Source organism: Copadichromis virginalis, linkage group LG19 (assembly GCF_057382275.1).
Source record: "Copadichromis virginalis isolate Kocher_CV1m ecotype Utaka linkage group LG19, C_Virginalis_male_GT1.1, whole genome shotgun sequence".
NCBI lineage: Eukaryota > Metazoa > Chordata > Actinopteri > Cichliformes > Cichlidae > Copadichromis > Copadichromis virginalis.
Window position 1 is genome coordinate 34,484,053 of NC_140636.1, and position 23,328 is coordinate 34,507,380.

At 42.3% G+C, this 23,328-nt stretch overlaps 1 protein-coding gene across 1 annotated transcript in view; it reads left to right on the forward strand.

Annotated features, from left to right (window-relative positions):
* The first annotated feature begins 1 nt into the window (after window position 1).
* LOC146686653 (latent-transforming growth factor beta-binding protein 2-like) overlaps window positions 2–23,328 on the forward strand; it is a 94,041-nt gene continuing 70,714 nt past the window's right edge. Inside the window, exons 1-3 of the mRNA XM_085442578.1 lie at window positions 2–472; window positions 3,075–3,148; window positions 16,687–16,957. Coding sequence (XP_085298704.1) covers window positions 3–472; window positions 3,075–3,148; window positions 16,687–16,957 — 815 coding nt within the window. The 5' untranslated portion in view covers window position 2. The remainder of the gene's footprint in view (window positions 473–3,074; window positions 3,149–16,686; window positions 16,958–23,328) is intronic.

Below are 23,328 nucleotides of genomic sequence, written 5' to 3' on the forward strand. Positions count from 1 at the left end.
GCATGCCCAAAATGGACCGTGCAGGATTTGCTCTTTTAATGATTTTGACTGTTGTGCTCGTGCGAGTTGGTGACGGTCAAAGGGACGCGGCAGGTGGGAGGAAAGAGGGTGCGGGGGCAGGCCGGGCGGTCTGGGACCAGCTGCAGTCCCGGGGGATCAGTCGAGGTCACTCGCCGAGGGGACCGCGGGACGGTTCGTCCTCGAGAACATCCAGTGACTCTTCACCTGGGACCAGTCAGTCGAGGACTCTGGTCCGCCTGCCCAGGGGGACATCATCTCAGGAGAATCGCAAGCACATATCCAAAGAAAGACCGGTCCATGCTGCTGCCACCTCCGGGGAAGATCTTGTCTCTGCGCCGAGGGATGGTGCGCGGCGCACCGCCAGACACCCTACCAGCCAGCAGCAACGAAACAGAGTGAACCGCAGGCAGAGCAGCAGGCACAGCTCTGCCAGCACTAAGCGACTTATCGGGTAAGAGTGACGGCCAAGTTCCCCACTGTCAGCAGTCTAAAAGTTTTACTTTGCTTTATCAAACTCTGGGTGAGCAGCAGTGGGCTACTTTAGGAGGAACGTGTGACCTATTTAGCTGTAGCGGTTAGTCCATGTGATTTACTGCAGTGATGGTGGCCCCTTTAGCGTAATCTTTCTTCCTGTAAGGTAAATCAGCACATTCCCCCAAAGCACTCCGTATACTGCATTAATTTGTCAACCAGTAGGTGACAGCTTTAAGCCAACTAAATATGAATTATAATAACGTATGGGTTTTGTTATCAAGGTCATGGCAGAACATGAAATAATAGCTGAGGTCAAACACCGTTGATTACTGGGCTGATGTGGGGGCAGTAATGAACAGCAAATGTGATGCATATGGGTGAACTGTGTTTGAACTATTTAACATTGCATTATCACCATTTCCTCCCATTACTACACACAGTATATTCAAATTGCAGGAGGAGAGTGGCTGCAGCCTGCTTCAGTGCGAGTGCTCCAGTTTTAGGCTTTTGCCTGTGGCCATGTATTGTAGTGGCTCCACCAAAGCGTTGGCTGGTGAGCATTTAAAAAATTTGCTCGGTGATCAGAAACACCTGTTTCTCCAGTGGCACTCGCTCCAGCCTGCAAATCTCCTGTTGGGTCTCTGTTAAACTCTAAACAGGACAACGGGCTGTTTCCATATTAGACCTCTTTTCTTTTTGTTAAATGAAGCCTCCTGCATCCACTCCTGTTTGTTCCACTGGGACAAAGCTTGATACACACTGGAGGGTGAATGTTTACATAATAATCAGAGGGAGATTTGAACGGCTCATCTTGGACTGCTGTCACAGAAAATATATAAAAAGCATTTCTTCTGTGTGGCATAACAGGTCTATTATTGATATGTCCAAGTTATGGAGGATTGTTTAGAAGAAATAGATGGGCCTGCATATGATATGCACTTACAGCCTGCTACCCCAGCTACCTACTTGCTACTGACTCTACTGTAATGCCTTTGGTGAGCAGGACCTTGAGAAGTAGCATGCCCCACTAAACTCACGAGGCTTCACAGACAGGATATGATGATGTCAGCGCTCACATGTACCTTTCTCTCTGCGTAGCAGATGTGTTATGTTGTTTTGGTCTGAACCATTAAACCTGAAAAAACCAGCACATTCGGACCAATCCATCACTCAGACATCGAGGTGCTGTCTGTTTAAAGCAGCGTGCAAAGAAAATCGCTCGGCACAGGATTAGATCCAACATGCTTTATTGCAGGATAGGGCGAATGCCTTACTTGATGTTGCCAAAAACACATATTCCAGCGTTGAATGAATGGGGTTCTTTGAGTTTTCGAGCAACATAAAGGTGGGCGTTGCGTAAATCTGCCGGAACATTACCTTTTAGTAGTCTGCGTGGTGATTTTAACACTTATTAGTTCAGATGAATCATCTGCTGCTTGTTAGAGAAAGTGTTCGCATGACACATTTCCTCTTTGGAATTCCCACTCGCTCATTTACCGTACCCCGCAGCACTGGCAGAGCTGGGCTCACTTAGCTCTCCTTTACATTAAACTTGACTCAGTGTGACTCCTCTTTCTGTTTTCGCTGCACCTGTCAGATAGGTGATTGATCCAGATAGCTCAGCGGTGAAATAATTCTATGCCTCCTAATGTTAAGGTTTAAATAAAAATATAACAAGGTGCGAACAAGGTGTTATCTACCTATATTTTAGCCTAGGGCATGCTACTAATATGTTGTATAAAGGTCTCCATTACATGCATAAATCCCTTGATGGAATTTGAACGTGATGACTGATGTCTTTGGCACGAGCCTGACCTGATGTGTTTGATTTATGACAAAACTAATCTTGCCAGAGGGTCCAAATAACTGCATTTTATCCCTGTGACGCCTCAGTAACACTCAGAGCATCCACTGAGCGCGATCCAACTGAGGTCAATGAGTCAATCCCCGTTATCTTCTCAAATCACCATGAGTCAGACATCCACTTACTGTAATATCTTGTGAAAAGATGATGGGGCACAGAGCCATGCCAGCGTGTTGACTGTTGCCCCAGAGTTGCTCTTGCGGTCTGGTGCCTTTTCATCTATCTCGCCGCAAAAATTGGCCTGGACTACCAGTTAGGATTAACGAGTAAAAGAATCCAGATATAGCTGTTTAAAACTTGTCATCTCTCATTTGCTCTATGATTTATAGAAGATGCAGGGTGTTTTTTCGTGTCCCGTTTGCCTCGCTTAATCCTTCCAGGGCTCAGATAACTCTGTATTTGTCTTCACCCTGGACTCTCGCATAACAGCACGAGGGACTTGTGGGTCCACACGCAGATAAAGTTTCGTGACTTGCCCTGAATTTTTTTTTCATTATTAAATAAAATGCAATTATAGCGTAATCTCCAAGTTGTTCCTATCAATAGCCTAGCCACATCAGAAGGATTTGAAACCCTTAACAGCCTTTGCAATCAGATCAGTTTGTCATGCGAGGAGGTTCACCCTACTCACAGTTATTGCCTTGTGGATTAACACCTGAGAAAAAGAACTTTTATTTCACCCTGTTTTTCTCGTCTTTTGTGATCTTTTGTTCAGGCCGAATGTCTGTGGAGGTCAGCAGTGCTGCTCTGGTTGGGCTTTGGCACCAGGAACCAACCGCTGCATAAAACGTAAGTGTCGTTAACTCAGTACCCTGTGTAAACTTTAAATAAACGTACCTTGCTTGGATATCCTTTGATTTGGCTGCTCAGTTTGGCAACCGAGGACACACAAATTGGTGAAGCGGCACACAAGCACACTGCCATGCATTATATAGAAGAGAACTTCCTCTGCTAGTAAACTTTGCAGACAGAGAGGCTTTACAATCTAAGGCCCTCAGACTGAAAAATAACATAGTAAATGGCTACTAATGACTATCCTGTCAAGCGGAATTGCCCTATGAAAGTTTTCCCTGAGTGTTATTGCCCCCATGGTCATGTTCATCATGCAGTGTTTGCCTTTTTCTTTTCATGTAAGACCCTCGCTTGGAAATTACCGACACTTAGCACTTGGCTGTCTTTGTGACAGCAGTCCTTAATTATGGGTGGAACTGCTGCTTCTTTTTATTCGACTGCAGCAGTATTGAATAACCAGATAATTAAAAGTGGAACAGAAGACACAGGCTGTGAATGAATGCAGAGCCATATCTTTAAAATGTAACACTGACCTGGGCTGAAAAAGCGCTTTTCAGCCCAGGTCAGTGTTGCTGTTTCTTTCTTTAGCTTGCATATGGACTATCTCTGGTAGGGCTGCCACAAACGATTATTTTGATAGTCGACTAGTCACCGATTATTTTTGCGATTAGTCGACTAATCAGATCATCATCCATTGGACGCAAAACTACAGCTTATTGCACCAGCAGCATCTGCTCTTATATAACTATCATTAGCTTACAGCTTTAAGTGTTTAAGGTCTGTGCTAACTAAAAATAAAGACAAGATGATAGTTTATTAAATTTTAATGAAATTTGCGGATTGTTTCGGTGAAGTTTAATAAACTCCTTGCTATCTAAAATATAACAGGACACTGGAGTATATTCTGGAGCATCTCACACTTCTGATAATCAGCTGTCTGCTTGACGTTTATTCAGCTGTGTAAAAACTATAACTTTAATCTCAGACAAACCGATTTACTCAGGAACAAATAAAATACTAAAAAAAAGCCAAACAATAACATTTTAAGTTATCTAAGTGACTCATATATATTTAACCTGAGTAGCGAAAGACGGCGGTGGGTTTGAAAACGATTTGCGGGGAGTCCGGTGTTCTCATGGCGCTAGTGAGCCTAGCCCCCGGCTCGCTAACGAGCTAGTGGGTAACAGATGTCTCCGAAAACGTCGGAGCGCTTTTGAAAATATGTGGTGTCCTGATAAACTGAGCAGATATTTGAGGTTTACACAGCTACATTCTCGCCTGAAAATATGTTAAACGTTTATTTTGTGACCCAGAAAGAATAATAAGAGTAACATTAAAACTAACCAGCTGCCGCCATTGTTGGAAACTGCGCTGGGCCGCGCTATGAATTCTGGGACACAGCTGCTTCTTCTTCTTCTTCGGGGTTTAACGGCAGCTGACATCCTTGTACATGCAATGCTGCCATCTTCTGTTTCAGTCCGTTATTACACTCTTAAATCCTGCTATTATTCCTGCGTCTTTTGTGATCTTACAAAGCTTCAAACGACGCGTCGACTATTAAATCAGTCGTCGACGATTTTGATAGTCGACGTAATCGTGACTAGTCGACAAATCGTGGCAGCCCTAATCTCTGGGAGAAAATCCATTTTTTAGACATGCTATTTCAGATGATCCTAAAGTAAGATTGCTGCAACTCATTCCACATTTGGTTCTTGCATGTTGTGCTGTAGGCAAAAATAACAGGTTGGAATGAAAAACCTTTTTTTTAGTAAAAGTTATCTTTAAATTTTACAAGCGCAGTAAAACCCACACTGTTAAGTGACATCCAGTAAAACTGGCCATGGTTTTTTCTTTGACTTGTTTACTGTTTTCTCTGTTTTGTTTCTGCTAATTATCTCCCCCTCACACACGCAACCCCGTTTCACGCACATTTCAGCGAGCTGATTGGCTCCAGCGGTCTTCTTATTAGATCTGCCTCCCTCGTGCTCAACACAAAGCTTCCCTCCATTTTTCCCCCCCTCCCTCAATGCAGAGTTAAAGGCACACTTACCAAGGCGTAAATTACATTTAATGTGGAGCTGGAGTTACCTAAATTAAAAGAGTAAATACTTTTAATCTGCCAGATAATAACAGGTTCAGCCTAGCGCCCCTATGTTAAACAAGGCGGAGGATCTGAGCAGGCCAGGGGACTGTCTGACCATCTGGACCCTCTTACGGCTTGGCCCTGACCCAGGTCTGACTGGAGGCTATGCTATCATCAGCTGAGTGAAGCGCCACAGCCGGCAAGGTGCCAACATAAAGGCCCCAGACTGGAGCGCGGACTGGAAGCCCCCATGTAGAAGACCTCCGTGGAGGAAAACAAGCTCAGGATATCTATACTTCGTCTTTGCCCGACATCCAGCCTGCTTTACTGGGAGAGGGCAACCTGAGAAAACATGTTCACAGTGGGGGAAAGAAAAGGAACAAACGTGCCGGGCGGGAGCAAGAAGTAAAAACATAACGTGGCTGAGTTGTGTCTAGGAAATTTTCACTGAAGGGATTGAACTATTGTCTAATACAAAGTGGCGGCTGAGGGCTTCACCCGCGAGGCTGCATTGAGTGTCTAGAATCACGCTTTCCTCACAATACCTCCTTGTTCAGTTGCGTTGAGGTCAGAGAAAACGTGACAGGAACTGGATCACAGGTCGTCCCGGGAGTGCGCCTATTTTTACGTTTAAGAGCCGTGTTTATTAAAAGGTTGACGTCTCAGTCTCGGTCGTGCGTCTGATTAGAGATCGTCATCTGGTTCACTAAATCCTCGGTCCTGCCCACATCCTGGAAGGTTTGGTGCTGACTATCTCTGTTTTCAAGTTCAGGATTGATGGTTAGCAGACTTGTTTATGTATTAAAGCAAATTCCATGTGCCAAAAATAGCCAGCGAGTTCTGACTGTTCGGCTTTGAATCATTGAGAAGAACATTGCATTTCCTCTGCTGTGTCATGCTTGTTCGCCTTCTGGTGAAGTTAACTGCCTTTATTACAGATGAAAGCTTATAGGCTTTTATTACCACAGTTTTACCTAAAGAATATTAATTTTATTTATGGTGGCTTATAACCAAAGATGTGTGTGTGTGTGTGTGTGTGTTGCGTTTGGCTGGTAAAGTGAGGCCAGGTGCAAGCTTGGCTATATTTCCATCTGTTTACTTGTAAGTAGAATCGAAGCTCCTGGTGAGTTAAATGGGGAATCTTGTTTCTGGGTCAGCACTTAAGACTTAGTTCCTCAGTGTGATGATTCACATCTGTTCATCAAAAGTGCAGTTGCACAGAAAAAAGGAGCAGAAGGAGCCCATATTGTAGCTTCACTACTAATAGCCAAGCAGCAGCCTTGCCTTAGTTATAAGACAGTGTGCTCCATTACTGGTGCTGTCAACAACCTCGTGACTATCTGCAGCTCTCAGATGGAAAACTGCAGATAGTTCATGGTCAAAACTCTAACTAAAACATAAGAATTTCCATCAGTTTAAAGTGTTGTTTTAACCATCAGCTCGACTAAATACATCAATAAGTAGTAAACCATAAAAAACGAGAGAAAGCAGCATGTTTGTTTAGTACCGACAAATCTGTTGCACCGGCTTCTAAATAACCACTATTTACAAAACAGTGAGATACTTAGATATGGAATTAGAGGGGAAGTTTGAACTGCTGGCATGTTTTAGAATAAATACAGTAACCCTCAATTAGACGTCTTGTACACCAGCGTAAAATTACTGTTTTAAAGTTTTGGTTTAAAACACGTTTTGAAAAAAAGAACCCAAACTTTTAAAGCCCCCTGTAACCGGAATGTAGATTTAAATCACACTACTGTGTTTTTTCCACTCATATCTTTGCGCTCATGTGGCTGGCAGTAAATCATTTTGTGGATAGGGTACTACGGATTGCTCACACGGGGGTTTTTTGTGCCAAAGTGGAAGCAGTTTACTGTAGTTTGTTTAGTAGCAGCCACAGATGCTCTGTCGGGCTGCACCTAAAGCAGTCCTGCTAATATGCACAGAGTGATAATGTTAGCATGACGACTGCAGCCCTGAGCTTGTTTGCTACAATGCAAATGGGCAGCTCAGTACCACAGGGCATTCAGTGCTTCCTAGCCCAGGATCATGCAGTCAGTGTGATGTCCGTTTATGACCATGTGAGAACTGACCTGTGAATTCGAGTGGTCGTCATATGTGTTACATCCTGTGTGCTCAGTCTGAGCTCCATCCTGTTCCTCAACAAAACTGAGTATTTCAAGCAGAGAGAACACTTCTAAGGAAGGCCACCTTCTTTTGTGTGCTACATATGAGAAAGCACGGTCCCAATCTGAACTCTCTGAGTTCATGTGTTGAGTGACTATGCCGATGATTACCAGTTATTATATGCATTTCATTTAGAGCTAAACATAAAACATAAAACACAGCTGTAGCTGATGAGGATTCTACAAATAGGTGAGGTATTTTCTCATAAAGCCAAACTGAAGGAAAAGGACACGAACATCTTTATAAAATTTCATCAAATACTTATGTCACTTAAAATTGAACAGTGTACACCTCATTATGGCAGCAGAGAAGACGGGAGAAGACAGATGTTCTTTATTTTAAAAAAGAAATAGAAATTTATTCAACTGCTGTTGAAATATTTCAGTCCGCGTGCTGAAAAGGATGGCTTTCCTGGGGCAACCATATCACCTCAGTTGTACGGAAGGCCCAACAGCGCCTCTACTACCTGAGGAGACTGCGGAGCGCACACATTCCCAGATCTCTGATGTTGAACTTCTACAACTGTGCCATCAGCAGCGTTCTGACGTATGGATTTCTAGTGTGGTTCCCCAGCTGCACCAAGGCCGACCAGCAAGCACTCCAGCGGGTGGTGAAAGAAGCTGGCAGAATTATTGGAACAAGTCTGCCAGAGATCAGTAATATCTTCCCCACTCGCTGTCTGAGGAGGGTGCACAGTATCCTGCGGGACCAACATCACCCTGCGTGCCACCTTTTCCATCTGCTGCCCTCAGGGAGAAGGTACAGGTCTATACAGGCCAGAACATCCAGACTGGCCAACAGCCTGTATCCACAGGCTGTGAGGCTCCTGAACTCTCTGCCCCCCTCTCACGGACAATAACCATATCCAACTTCTTAATAGCAATGAACTGGTCTGCATTGGTGCATCATATCTTTATTCTCTTCCCCCTCCTGCCCCCCCCCCTCTTTCTTAAATAGATAACTATCATATCTGATATCATATCTCACAGTACAATAATATTGAATGGGTGCATTGTTGTATTTTGTCATGTTTCTCAGGTCTTTGTCTGAATTTCTACGAACATTATTGCTAAGGATTGTCTTATTGCATTGGAGTCACACTGGGTTAAATATGTACACTTGGGTTTTAAGGGGTATTTATTATTTTCTTCTTTTTTTGGGTTGTATGGAAGCCCCAAACGCAATTTCATTGTTCTTGACAATGACAATAAATAAATACTACTATCTACTTTAAAAGAGCGCACTAAAGTTGTTCTGGGTTGTTCTGGCTTCGAAGGTTGATGGCTGTTTTACTAATCAGATTAATGGCATGGTTTGCCACACACAGAGTGAATGCATGGGACAATATAGAATACTTAAGGGCAGGAAACAGTGGGGAAAGGGTAACTGCAGCACTGACAGGAACTACCGTTCTTTATACCCCCGGCTCGTAGTGCTCCCCGAAGCATACGCTTTTGGATTGAGCGGCAGAATTAATTTCACCACACTATACATCACAGTGTTTTGACAAAAGCACGTGATACATATGGCAACATGCTGCAAGTACGGCTAACAGTGAGAGCGTGACCCCACAGATGGCTCCTGATTTAACCCTGTTGTTTCTTAGAGAGGGCAGATGAAAGGTGCTTCATTCACATGGAGGAATAAAGTTGTTGTCAGTCTCTTAGGCTGTTGTTGATTGACAGAGTGTAAGGTGGTAGAAAGGAGTTTCTTTTTGATTCCCTTCCAGCTTTCTTTGGCCTGCTGTGCTCTTCAGAGCACCATCCTGGCTCTAAAGTAACTCCTCATGCAGAAACATCGCTCTCCCTCAGTTTTTACCTTTGCCACCACAAGGTAACTTTCCTCTCAAAGCAAAAAAATAAAGCAAGCAACATTTTTCTCTGATTCCATCATGTCCCCAGGGTAGCTTGAGCAGGATTACAACTTTCCTGTCTGGAACACCGACAGTACAGTAAAGGCTCGACCCTGCTGTTTAAAATTTCATGGTTATCCCTTCCTACAAAGCCTTTTCTTTATAAATTAATTCATTAATTGCATTCACCATAAAAGTATAAGACCATGCCTTCTTCTTTGTCTATTTATTCATCACAGCACTTCATTTTTGAACCTGATCTTATGTGTGAAATGCATTTAATGCTCATCTTTGTTATAACATGTGGGAAGCAGCTGGCAAAGAAACAAGTACATGCACGTGTCTTCTGACCTTCAAAGCAGTTCCCCGAAATGCAGGTCTGCCATCTTTGCTTCAGCATATTTGTTGCATCACTTTCTATTTTTTAAAAGTCTGTGACTCCCAATACTTTGACATATTTAGACATATCAAGTCATATCAAGTCAAATCTTTTGACATATGCTGAAATGAAGAATCTGGACTTGCACATTAGTGTTATTTGCACCCTTGTCTACACACGCCACATACACACTGTATGGATAAAAGTACTGGGCCACACCTTTCAATCTTTGAATTCAGGTGTTTCCAATCTCACTGAATAGGTGCCTGAATAAAATCAAGCACCTAGCCATGCAGTCTGCCTTTACAAACGCTTGTGAAAGAAGGGGTCGTTCTAAAGAGCTCTCTGAATTCAAGCCTGGCACTGTAGTGGGATGCTACCGTTGCAACAAGTCAGTTCATGACATTCCCTCCTACATATTTTCCACAATCAATTGTAAGTGGTGTTATTGTTAAGTGGAAGCATTCACAGCAACTCAAGTTGCAGACTATCTAAAGTTACAGAGCGGGGTCACAAAGTGCTGAGGGCCACGGTGTGTAAAAGTCACAGCGGCTCTGATTCATGAGCAGTTCCAAACCTCCTCAGGCATTAACATCAGCACAGAAACTGTGTGCTGGGAGCTTCACGGCATGGCTTTCCATGTCTGAGGAGCTCCTGTAATGTGTAGGTGACCTAGTTTGTCTATTATGTGCAAAATGAGAATATTTTATAGAATATTTTATTTATTAATGGCAGCAGAAGAGTTACTGATGATAGGAAAATGTGTAAATGTGAAGCTTCTATGGGATTTCCAGGATCCCCTTAATGTAGAGCACTAAGAATTTAGTTCCCAACCAATATGATGAAGACAAAGACACTAAAGAAATCCTGCATTCCCACTGATTAGTCATTCAAATTCAAAAAAGAAGACTCATTAATACTCTGGAGGAGTGAATTTTAACTGACATCAGGCCTAATACCAGCGAGATCCTGGCCAACATAGCACTATTCTCTGCTTTACAAAAACAGGAAGAGGTTTTTAGGATGCTTGTGTTTCTGTTGACGTCATGTGTCATATGTGTGGATTTGTGGGGGTTGCACAGTTTACACTTTTGGGGCATGACACTCCTTTGGCAGTCCTGTAGAGAGTTATGGCCTGTTAGACAGATCCTGTAATCAATACACACCCCACTGTCCCAGACCCCATCATTAACATAGACACTGGACAGCCCGCTCTCAGTTTGTCTTCCCAAACCAGGAGTGCTGTTTTCTCCAGTCCAGCTGGTGCTTCTCATTGTAGGTTGCAATTGGGCCCTGTTTTGGCCTCCTACACCACATGTTTTTCTAATTGCTACCACAGACAAAAGTGTGGTGAAAACTATGTACTGCTCAGTGTCTGGACCCAAACATCTCCTTGTAAAATGCCTCTTTTGTTTATCATCGTTGATAAGCTGCTAAGAATTAAATAGAGAGGCGAGAGGGAGAGCGCAATTAGTCACACAAAGCTACTTCATTAACACGCGACACTTTATTCGTGACATCGTGTTGCGAGAAGTCCATCTGCTGAAGTAGATCGTTCAGCGACCCCAAGAAGAAAGCCTGAGCTTGAGTGACACTTACAGATGAACATTAACAGCAAGCACCGCTCTCCTTCAGTCACACACCGACACACACACACACACACACACTCTCACTGAGGCCACAACCCATAGCCAACCATATATCACAGCACCCTCCTGCTTAAAGACCATATGGAAGTTGTTGGGATTGTGATCCCTCACGAGGATGGGGTTTGTGGGTTTTTGGAGAGCACCACGTCTCACAGAGTCAGCTTTACTAGCTGCAATCCCCCCCGATCCAGATATCCTCAACAGACTGGCCCAGCATGTGACCCATTAGGGGCTGAATGTGGGAGATTGAGGGGCGTGGCAGAGGCACACAGCAGCATGGCTAAAAGTAATGTATACATTGTTATGGGTCAGATGTAGGTTAACAAATCCCCCCCTTACACACACACACACACACACACACACACACACACACACACACAGATTTTGGAAAAGAAAAGCTTTTAACTACTGTACTGGAACAAACAAGCAAAGAAAAAACCCACATTGTGACTGTAACTGCACGTCTATGACAGAAGCACCTCAATTTAGTGAAATATTACCCTTGTAAGCTTCACCACAAAGAGAAAATATGGGATCAGTCACACAGCGTCAGGCGCACTCCCCCTATGGTTTTAATTATAAAAATAGAGATGTGTGTTTATGAGCATTTAATGAAGGCTTGCAAAGTTACAGTAACAGCAGTTTGGGTATAGACAGCAAAGTTAGCATTCGGGGAATGCATGAAATGATGGCACTCGCTCCAGCAGCCATGTGGAAATCACATGTTGCGGAGAGATTAACACTCACTTGAAATGGTTAGCATTGAAGGTCAATTGTATTAACTGCTCAATAGACCAATTCTTACTTCTTCCGTGGACAGGGAGTCCAGATGAGCGGAATTTTTTTCAGCTTGTCTCTTCGCCGTGGCCCCCACAATCCTGAACACTCGACCTATTTCATGAGATCTGTCAGGTTCTGTGGTGACTCCTAAAAAGAGCCTCCTGCTGTCATCACATGAGGTTTACCCCACTACATGTTGAGTCACAAGATTTTTACTCATGCCTGCGATGCTCTGAATGCCTTTCAGAATCTTGAGCCTCTTCGCAAACATTGCATCCGCATGCATGTGGACGGAGATTGCAAACTTGCAGCAAGTTGCTCAAATTGCACTTTCATTCTTATTTTCCAACTTCCTGCCTCTGAGATTCAGGGTTTGTAGTCGAGCCCTTTATCACATTGTACTAAATTCTAATCTCCAGAGCAGCTTTCAGCCTCTAAATCTCATAATGGTGCATAATGCTCTCAGCCTGTAGCGGGTCCTGCCTGAGATTATTGTGATTAGGCTTTCAATACTAATATTATTTTCAGAAATGTCAGGTTACCTCTTGCTTGCTCTTCTGACCTGTGTAAAGCGAGGAGATTTTTCTACAAGTTTGTATTGTGTCAGATATGGTTTCAGGTCACCCTTTGCAGAATGAAAGGACTGTAAAGATTTAATGGGTTGTGTTACTTTGAATCAGAGAGAAGGGAAGGCAAATCTCTGGTGGACTGTAATGTGCTGGAAACGAGCGCTGAGCTGGAAACGAGAGACCAGAGGAAGAGGCACAAGAATCTGTCTGACTTACGTGCACATGCAAACCTGAAGTTATGAGGTAACTGTAACCCAATAAAGAAACTATAAACAGTAAAACCCCTGGCATTGCTTATATATTGGTGAGGAGTTATTATGCAACCAAGAACTTTCCCAAATGAAGCAATTTAAAGGAAAGTGTTTCTTCACTGCATGAGTGAATTTTGGATGGAGATTTGCTTTAACCATAGCTGTCAAGCACTTCCTTGAAGATGCCACTTGGACATTAAAGACTAAAGATTTTTTCCTTCATTTCTCATGTGTGTGGATCAGCGTGTTTGCGCTCATCGATCAAAGCTTTCGATACCCGTCCAGCAGCCCCCCTCTTTTCAGATGACTGGATGTGGACGCAAACTCCAAAAACTTGGCCCGTCTGCCTCACTCATAATTAAGGCTGAAGCGGCAAATGCCAGGAATGTTTGCTATTTCTCCTCTTTTATTTCCAATGGATTCTCATTTTATTATTACTCTCGCAAAGTAATAATTGCTGCGCATATTTGTGAAATGGATGGAATGCGAGGCAATTAGTTTTAATGATGTGCAAGACAAATCTGGACGGCAGCAATTACTGTGACAATGTGCTCAACAGCCCAGAGGCAGGGCACAGAGACAACACAGATACCCACGGTATACGGCGTCACGGCCTATGTGAGGTTCGTATGGGGCATATGTCAGGTCCAGAGTCACTGACCTGCCTGTGCTGCTGTCAGCACAGGCAGCATTTGTTTGTCTGGTGTCAATTATGCGCCTCGCAGCTGAAAACGGGTCACGCGATTGAACATATCTCATCGTAAGCCAGCCGTGAATCGGTTATTTTTCTCTCCGTGCACTTTGGTCATTTTGTTTCTAAAAGCCTATTTGAAGAATACAGTTTGATTACACCTAGTTTGTCCCTCCAGCATAATGTCCCGGGAATCTGTGGCCTAGTTGATCCACTGCTTCATCCACAAACTTGAGGTTAAGCAGACTCCGGACAAGACGGTGGCATCCAGCCAGCTCGTGCTTTAGTTAGATGATGTATTTTGATTCTTGCCAAGTAGAGCTCAGACAATCCCTGTTTTATGGAAAATTCGGATCACATACCAAGTCATACAAATCTACAACCACATTTCTTCTCATGTGTACACTTCATCAAATGGGGTGTACATTTTCCTCAGAGTAATTAAAAAGAAATGAATTAGGTGGTCTAAATAAAATGTGCTCCACCATGAAACTGAAAAGAGCGGTGAATGTCTGATATTTAAGCCGCAATTTGTTAGGATTTCTGATCATACCACAGCCTGACGATGCATAATGTAGTGGTTTTCAATGAACTATTCAAGGGCTCTAATGTGAAAACCAAAAAACAGAGCTACAAACGCAGATTTGGCACTCATATCTTATCTTTGAAAGTAAATGTGTGACGCCACAGTTGTTACACAGCGCTGTCGTGTTTCCTCCTGTCAGTTTGATCTGCTGTCATCAGAAACAGCATCCTCGGGGTCCTCTTGTGCTTTTGCTCAAGACTAAAAGGAAACATAAAATGTCCAAAGTCATACCAGTATTGCAATAACAGGAAGTGTGCAGCAGGTAGAGCGCCGTTCGCACCCAGTGGGGTCCATCTGACTGCCAGCGCTCCTCACTGCCAAGAGCTGTGGCTGCGTTCCTGCCTGTGATTTGTCAGTGTCCACTCCAGCATCTGTGTCAATAGCATTCCATAGCCATGTTGACAGAGCGCCGCTGTTTGCTTTAGCCACTACAGACCAGTGGCTCGATTTAGTGTTTGAGGATAATGCCATGAATCCTCGAGGGCCGTCAACTGCATACATTCGTATCCCGAGATTGAGAGCTTATTATCTGTATTAGAGCTGCTTGATATTGATATATATATGGTATCAACATAAATATCCTGTGGTACAGTCAATATGAAAACTTTGCGGAGCAATTCGAAAACGAATTTTGACATCACCACATAAGTTTGAGCAGCCCTGCCTCCACTGAGCGCTCTCTGTAGCACATGTAGCAGAGTATGCAAATCATTGTGGTAGCATCTTTACGGCAAGTTGCTAAGGAGTCCATGAAATACACTTCTGGAAAGCTAATAAGCAGTTATTGCATATTTGTTTGTGTTTAATACATCATATGCAATAGACAGGACTGAGTCTTGTTCAGGGTAATTTGGCATTTTTCAACTAAAGAAATGGGAGCAAAGACTGGCATGTCTTGGCACAGTGTGCAGTGTGTCCTTAAAAAAGTCTGAGGAAACTGGGCGAGTGACAAAACAGGAAGTATTAGGCCTAAAAGAACAGTATATCAGAAAGTCATTTCCTTAAGAAAGAGACCCCCCCCCCCCAGCAAAAACCTGATATAGGACCTGGTCCTTCAGCTGATCCATCGACTGTTCATAGAAGCCTCCTGAGAAATGGTGTCAGTGGAAGGGTGGCTATCAAAATGCTGTTCTTAAGGAAGGGAATGTCTCCAGCCATTGGTAAAACATGGTAAAGCTTCTGATGGGCAACAGCTTCAGTTTTCAGCTTGACGATGATCCCGAACACAGTACCAATACTGTAAAAGTATGCCTGCATAGAAAAACATGGACTGGCCTTCCCAGAACCTGGACCTCAACATTACTGAATCAATGTGCGATTGTCTTGACAGACAATGAAACAAAATGCAGCCAACACCGAAAGGAGACCTTTAAATGTCCGTCATGAAGCCTGGAGCACTATTCCTGAAGACTATTTAAACAAAATTGGCAAGAATGCTTGGATAAGAGAGTTTAGGCTGTCATAAGGTGGTCATACCAAACATTGACTTTCGAGCTTGTTAGAATTGTGCAGACTCTGTTCTTCCATTTATGTCTGCATGTTTCTAAAAATCTCTGAACCCTTTTTGCATTTTTGTAAGAAAATATGAAGAAAAGAGGGATAGCTTGAGACCTGCACAGTACTGTATGCATGTATGTCAAGAACATTGCGTGATAAAACTGTAATATTCAAATATTAATACATCAAAAAATTTTAATTGCTGAAAATTGGTTTCAAGTTTCACTCCAAAATATCAGTATAATATTAGTATCAGTCAGAATTTCCTGTAAGTTGCGTGCCACAGTGTTTTTCAGTATTTGAAGTGTCTGGAGGATGTGGGTGGGCTTGTAGAGTGACATAGATTATTTTTCCATGACCATGAAATAACCTCAGTACGTTGTATTTTCAGACTATTGATAAATATTATGCACACATTCATCTCTTAAGTACCGTAAGCCCCATCAGATTTAGTTTGTTTTTCAGCTTTACAAGACATTTCTTTGATGAAGTGTCAGATATTTGCAGTTGGCCTTCTGTACAGTTTTTCCTATTTGCTCATTTTTTATGATTGCTTGCTTTTATTACCTTTTTGAACTGGCTGCGCTATAGTGAACGCACATACTGGACTCTAGATCAGAGACAAAAGGTCTTTTTAGGAAAGCTCTGTATATAGAAATACCAGCTTCACTGGAAAGAGCCATGAACTTGTCTTAAAGGCTTTACCTCAGAGTGAAATTGGGTAAGGATTTAATCTAAGTGATTATATACATTTAGACTAAACAGGTCAGTTTAAAACACAAGAGAAATTGTGCTTGACAGCCCCTACAGGCTCTTAGGTCGGGGCTCTGCTGAAGGAATAAGAGCAACTTGGTTAAAAAGTGAAACTAACGACCCCTCGATTAAATCAATTTAAAGTGGACCCTTGTGTTCAGGCAAAGCCTTTTCTGTTTCTGCCCTTTCGTACACAGGGGGTACATGCCTTGACTTGACCTGCTGATAACTTGATCTCCATCTGTGGTCTCTCTTCAGCTGACTGTCAGCCCCCCTGCCAAAACCGTGGCTCATGCAGCCGGCCACATACTTGCGTGTGTCGCTCAGGCTTCCAGGGCGCCCGCTGTGAAGAGGTGGCTCCAGAACAGGTGTACATCCGTGATAGAGGTGCCCTGAGGCGTGTTCAACCTGGCACCAACCCCTTCCAGAAAGACCAATCACAGAAAAGGCCCTCAGAAAGAGACACCGTTGATACCACAAAGGCCAAGACCACACGACCTTCGACTACAAGACAGCCAGCCCACACTGCGTAAGTGATTACCTAACTCTTCTTATTTTAGGCAGAAATAGCCCATAGCTTTGCCAGTGCTCAGAAGACTAAAGCCTTTTCTCAGCTAGAAACTGAGGCCTGCCACACTGGAAAGGTTATGACATACAGCAGGTACTACTCGTGGTTTGCAAGCTATCAGCTAACAAACTAGCAATAACTTATTATTTCATTCATTAGATTTACTGAAAAGTGCAAGAAAGTGTAGAAGGTCCTATATCAGTTTAAAAAAAGAAAAAAAAGCTGAAAATGAGAAAAGCTAAAAAATGTGAATTCATAACTGGCCACTGGAGACTTGTGAATGAGCTCTGACTAACTCTCATGTTACAGGGAATTTAAAAGCATTTTAGCAGCCTGGCACAAAAAACGTTTTTGTCACTTTAGTTTATTTCCTTTCAGGACAGTGATTCATGGGACACGGTGATGCACTGGGTAGTAGGTTGATTATCCCCCCCCCCCCAAAAAACAAAGGATATTCAGATTATTAAGATACTCCTGCAGCAGTATTGATGCCAGCAGTGCCATCTTTGCATCTTCTACCTTACTCACAACTGCTACAGACAGACGAACACAAAGCTCCTCTGCTCACAAAAAGCTGAAGTAGTTAATGTTTATAACACTGAACACTTTATGAAGGTTTTCAGTAAAGATACCGTTTCAACAACACCGAAACTATTAAACCGTTATCTTTAGTGTTAACATGTTGACGTTAGCCGTGTTACTATTAGCAATTACCAGATTAGCCATCTGTTGTCATTCATGTAGCAGCTAGCAGACTGTAGTTAGATAAAAGACGAATAATTATTTCAGGCTGAACGGGACACAGATGGAATATTGAGACGTGACAGAGCAGATTATGGACACATAGAGAACCGGGCAGGTTGCTGGCTGTGCAGAGCAGCAGACAAACCGTAGCTGAACTGAGCAGAGAGCTGAGAGTGTGAAAAACTAATCTGAGCAAATAAAGAATAAGATTTCAACCTGCTTTTTTTATCTCATCATCAGATTTTTCCTTTCACTTCACTGTTGAATGCATGTGAATATACAGCTCTTGTGGTTTTGAAATATTTATTTCAGCTACAATTGCTCTCATACAGACAGGCTTACAGAAAATCGACACGTTGTGCTTTTAGAATTTATCTAAAGGCTCGTGAACAAACAGCAGTTCATTACCAACAACTTTAGTGCTGGATATGTTTACCATTGCAATAAATCAAGCCAGATGACTGGGTTCATATGTTAAATCCTTAATACACACTAAGTAGAACTAATATCAAATAAAGCAAGTATGAATTTTCTGACTTGCTCTGAAAAGTATTAAGTTAAATCTGTAAAAGGTAGGAAAACCTAACATGGTGCGTCCCATGCTATTTGCTCTTAAAATAGTACAAGGAGATTATTTTCTTTCTTTAAGCTTTGACCAGTTCTGCTTGTTCTTGGATTTATTGGAATAACTTTGCGACTATAATGTATCCAGCTAATAATTGCTCAGATGAAGGCCTCTTTCACAGCGCATTCAGCAAATTCTCCAAAGACTGCTAATCAGACAGGCTTAATAGTTTCTTGGCTTGGATGACTGACTGTTTTAGTTCCAATCTTGTTGGAAAAGGCTTTTTGGTTTGATTAATCACTTTACCATGACTAGAGCCATATTTTTGGTCAATGATGTTGAAATGGAGTAATTGTTTCCGGGAATATTTTGATGGATTTTTATTGCTTACAGCTTCAGACTTATCTTGTCAATTTGTGCTCTACTTTGGGCTCGGGCCCAGTGCTTTTCTAATCCGCTCAAAGTCAGTTTAAGTGCCATAATTCGTTTGGGCACTGAGATCATCATTTCCTTTTTTGGACAATTTGTCATTTGGGTAATTTCTCTCCACCAACCCACTGAAAAATGCTCATGTATGTCTGACATTTATGGCGCTCCTCTTGCTAATTGCCAGGGTCTTGTGTCTTTTTGGGCTTTTTCGCTAGTATTATGGAATTATGCTGGATGAACTATGCACGTGTTTGTGGTAGCACAATAAAACTTAACGAAATGTTTTGGCAGATGGTTCATAAAAGAGTTTTTTTCCCTTTCCTCCTTCCTAAAACAATTATCTTGAAGTCATAGTAAATCTTTTAATCAATACAAGACTTCTGAAGATTGCACAGTTGCTATGCATATGTTTGCTTTGTTCTTGACTCACAGGACATATTTGCGTCCTGACTCACTGATCTGGGATAAATAGTGAGACTCGGCTGCAGGTTCAACATTGTTTCGAAGCCGACAGTGTTTCTGAATCATGAATACCCCAGCTATGACTTTTTCACTGTCGTGTTTCTGCCGAAGCTGACTAACTGCTTGTAAGAAGTGCTATTAAGTTTCCAAATTTCCAAGCATTAGTTGTTGTGACCAACATATTTCTCTGTCATTTTCTGAACAGAATAAATGCTTCGGCCAACATTATAAAATGTCTTCATTTAAACATTAATCAAATAGCTATTAGAATACTTGACTCTGAACACTTCCAGGAAACTATTTGAGCGCTTGTATGATTCACATTTAAAGCTTAGCCCTTGTGAACTGTTGCAGATTTTCTGCATTGTCAGCCTAGAATGATCTTTAAGGGGTGGAACAGTGCTCCCTCTGGAGAAGTGGTAGATGCAAGTCTCGGTTTCATATATCAGGCTGAGGTTCCACTGTTTTCAAAGCCAGGAAAGCGTGAGCAACGTGAGGTCACAGAGAGTGAGAGTAAGCTAGAAAGACTGGTGCCAAGGCTCAATGAAAGAGTAAGAAGACTGGAGAGGGGAGGACAGATGCTCAGGCTGAGATAGATCATGCTGGCCTTGCCCTCACTTATATACTGAGATAGCAGCTTCCCGGTGCATGCAGCATCCAGCCAGTCTCCTGTAATTATTCTACTACAGAAGGTGTGAGGTACTATATATGTCTTACTTGGAGCAGGGTTGGCTTGTTATGTCAGCAGCACCCTGTTACTAACCCTGCCTGTCAAGTGGCGCCAAGAGTAAGAAATAGTGTAGAAAAGGAATGAGTCAAACAAGGAGGGAAAGAACAAAAACAATGATAACAAGAGAAAAAGTCAACAAGGTAAGTTCCAGGATATACTGTAGTCGGATCTGTTGTAATTCTTCTGTCCAGACACGTTGCTTGGCCTCTTCACTGTCCAGTCAATACTCAGCTTTGAAGCCCAACTGCGCAAATGTCAGGAGGCGGCAGACAGGGAAAGTGTAGTGTCTGCGGCTGAGGTTTGTCAACATCTCTGAGAATCTGATACTTTCCTCAGTTTTCGGCAGGCCAGCAAAACTTCTGCGTCTGGACTCAGGCTTTTTTTGATTAGGCACAGAGTAACCGAAATTCATATTGTGGTTTGGTAAGTTTGTTACAGAGTGTTTTTACTTAACTATTTACTCAATAACCAAATAGAGAATGGTGCAACATCATCTTTCAAATTGCCATTGCATGAAAGAAATTAGGATGTCAACACTTGACTAAAATATTTATTTTCTTTGGTTTTCCATTTATGTTTTTAATTGTGTTATATAATAAATAAGTAAATGTGAAATTACTTGGGCCTCAGACACACAGGCCTAGAGTGTAGCTAATGAACTCCTGCCAACTTCCTGTCTAGGGAAAAAAAATGCATTCCCCACCCAGTTGGTGAGTAGTTGCTAGCTGGAAAGAGGGTGCGCTTGTGATTACTTTGGTCACTAGGAGATTGCTCGTAGTTTGCATGGAAGACACAGACTTGTCTGTATTTACTTTTCAAGCTGTAGAAATGAGGAACTTCAAAGTAAAAGTTTTGCCTTACTGCTGCAACCAACACTTTTTTTCAGTGAAAACTACTAGCAACTACCAGCAACCACTTGCCAACCAGTTGCATAATGCAGACGTTGCCCTAGTGATGGTTAGTTGCCAGGGAGTCACTGATTAGTCTCTAAGCCTGTATGAATGGGGTTGTACCGGTTTTACAGCAATTGGCAGCGACCTCCAGCAATCACTCGCAACTGGTCAGAGAATGCACATTTTTCCTTAGAGACCGGAGGTTTCCAGATGTTCGCCAACAGGTGTGACTGAGGCCTCACTTGAGCATTGTTATGCACAAACAACACAAAATAATTTATTTTGGGATTCAAAATACCTTATCATAATGTTATAATGTAATATTACTCAAGGTTAAAAGAGTCAAATATCACTCTGGAGGTATTCTCACCTTGTGAGGCAGCTGGATTGTTGCAAGACTCAGGAGAAGTTCATCTTACAGTCTACGTATGACTTTTCTGCAGTCAGGCTTCTTTTGAGAACTTTTTTACACCTATCACCCTCTTTTTCTTAAAAGGACCAGATTCATCTGACAGAGCTGCAGTGACTTCTTCCTAGCTTTCAAAGCTCCTCACACCTCGGCTTGCTTTTCCTCTTCTGCACTCTTTGTATCCCACTTTGCTGTTGATGTGGCTGGTGGATGGTGATAGCCAGGTTTTTGAAACTGCTTGGTCTTTGTCTTCCAGGATGGTTCAGTGTACAGTCCATTCCTATTACACGCCCCTGTTAATCCATATCAATTTGATTCTGTCTTCTCCTAAGCTCATGCATGGATCAAAAGTATGTTGTTTTTTTCATGCAAAATTTTATGTTTTCTTGTTGCAAGTCACAGTATTCTGTTATTTTCTAGGCTTCCATCTAGCTTTTTTTTCTCAAAAAAACCTCTTTAAGTTTGTTTAGAAGAAAAAAGAATTAAGCTCATTATTAGCTCATTGTGTAAAAATTGTTTATTCAGTTACCTATTCAGATGTTTAGCCCAACTAAGCCAAATAAGCCAAATGTCTTTACATCTGTACAGGCAGCCAGTTAGCCAGCATCATATACAGTATGCCAAATGCGTGCTTATCAACAGTGCTTGACTGTTTGAGCGGCAGCTCAGCATCTGTCCGATCTCATGACCAACCAAGTTAAGGTCTTATAATTTTGTCCTCATCTCTCTGCATTTCCTTCTAGTCTTTGTACATTTATGAAGTAGAATAAATCAAATCTGCCAAAAAATGTGGAATATTTAAAAACCATTCACATGTCTTCTCTTCAGTTAAGACCCTCACCTTCTATTCATGGCCACGTGTCTTTATGTTGACCTAGGTTTGACTATGAATAATTTATCTAAATTATTTTTATCACATATTTTTTAACTTCTTATTTATTAGAAATGATCTCATCCATGGTGATAAATTCTTCCATCAAGAAAAACTGTTTCTTTTGTTGTCTGCCTTTTTTTGTGGGGGGACTGAGAATAAAGTGCACCATGAATACCCCCACTGAATGAATTTATGCTTGACGGCATAAAATAAAAGTCTTGGTGGGATGGACAAAACATATGAGGAGCCTCCTTTGCTGTGGGATTCTGGGAAGCACAATTCCTTGTCATACTCCCTCCTCCTGTATTCCTGTCTTCAGTCTTAAGCCTCTCTTCCGACCCCCTTCAGCTTTGTCCCAAATGTCCTAACTGCCTGTTTTGTGGGATTAACCATAAAACGTAAAACTCAGCACATTGTATATGGCAAGCCAATAACTGCTTCCTCCTCTGACCTGTAGAACAAATGCATTTCAGTGTTTCTTGTAATGTCTGTGGTGGGATGTCAGCATTAGATTCTGTAGATCACAGTTGGCCCCTGGTATGAAGGTCAGGGCCAATGATCATGTGTAAAGGGTGTATTCACCACCACCACCATGAGTCCTTCATATAATCTTCACTGCCTTGCCGTTCTCTGACATCAGTTCTCTGCAGGAAACAAAGCTGGGTAGAGCAGGATGTATGCTGCATGCAGGTTACCCCTCTAAAGGTCATCTCTCTCTGGTCTGTTACATGATCTGACTCAGGGCCAGCGTCGGCAGCTACATAGATAACAAAGCTGCAATTCATACCACATAGAATTCAAGCCGTTATGTTTAGACTAGACTTCAGGTCTGAAGACTTTCACAGTAGAAAATAAATGACACACTTTCAGCAAAAGAAAGTACATTATTCTAGCTATAGTGATACATCGTGGTGCCCATGATGGTACTGCTACTATACCCTTCTGTAACATGGTGGTTTGTACCTTACTGAGATTATGCTTAAACCTCAGTTTTACACAGTGCAGTGACATTGTACAATATGAAACCTTTTAGAAACGTACAAACCAATTAACCTCACATATATTTGAACTGTGGGACGGAAACCCACCAGAAACAGGCCCCATAATTTGTTTTTGGTCAAACGTAATGTCTTCTAATTTTGGAGAAAAGGCAGATTTCTAGGCCTGAGGTAGAGTTTCCACTTTTATCTGTCCAAAGTTCACTGTTTAATGTGAGAAGAAAAATC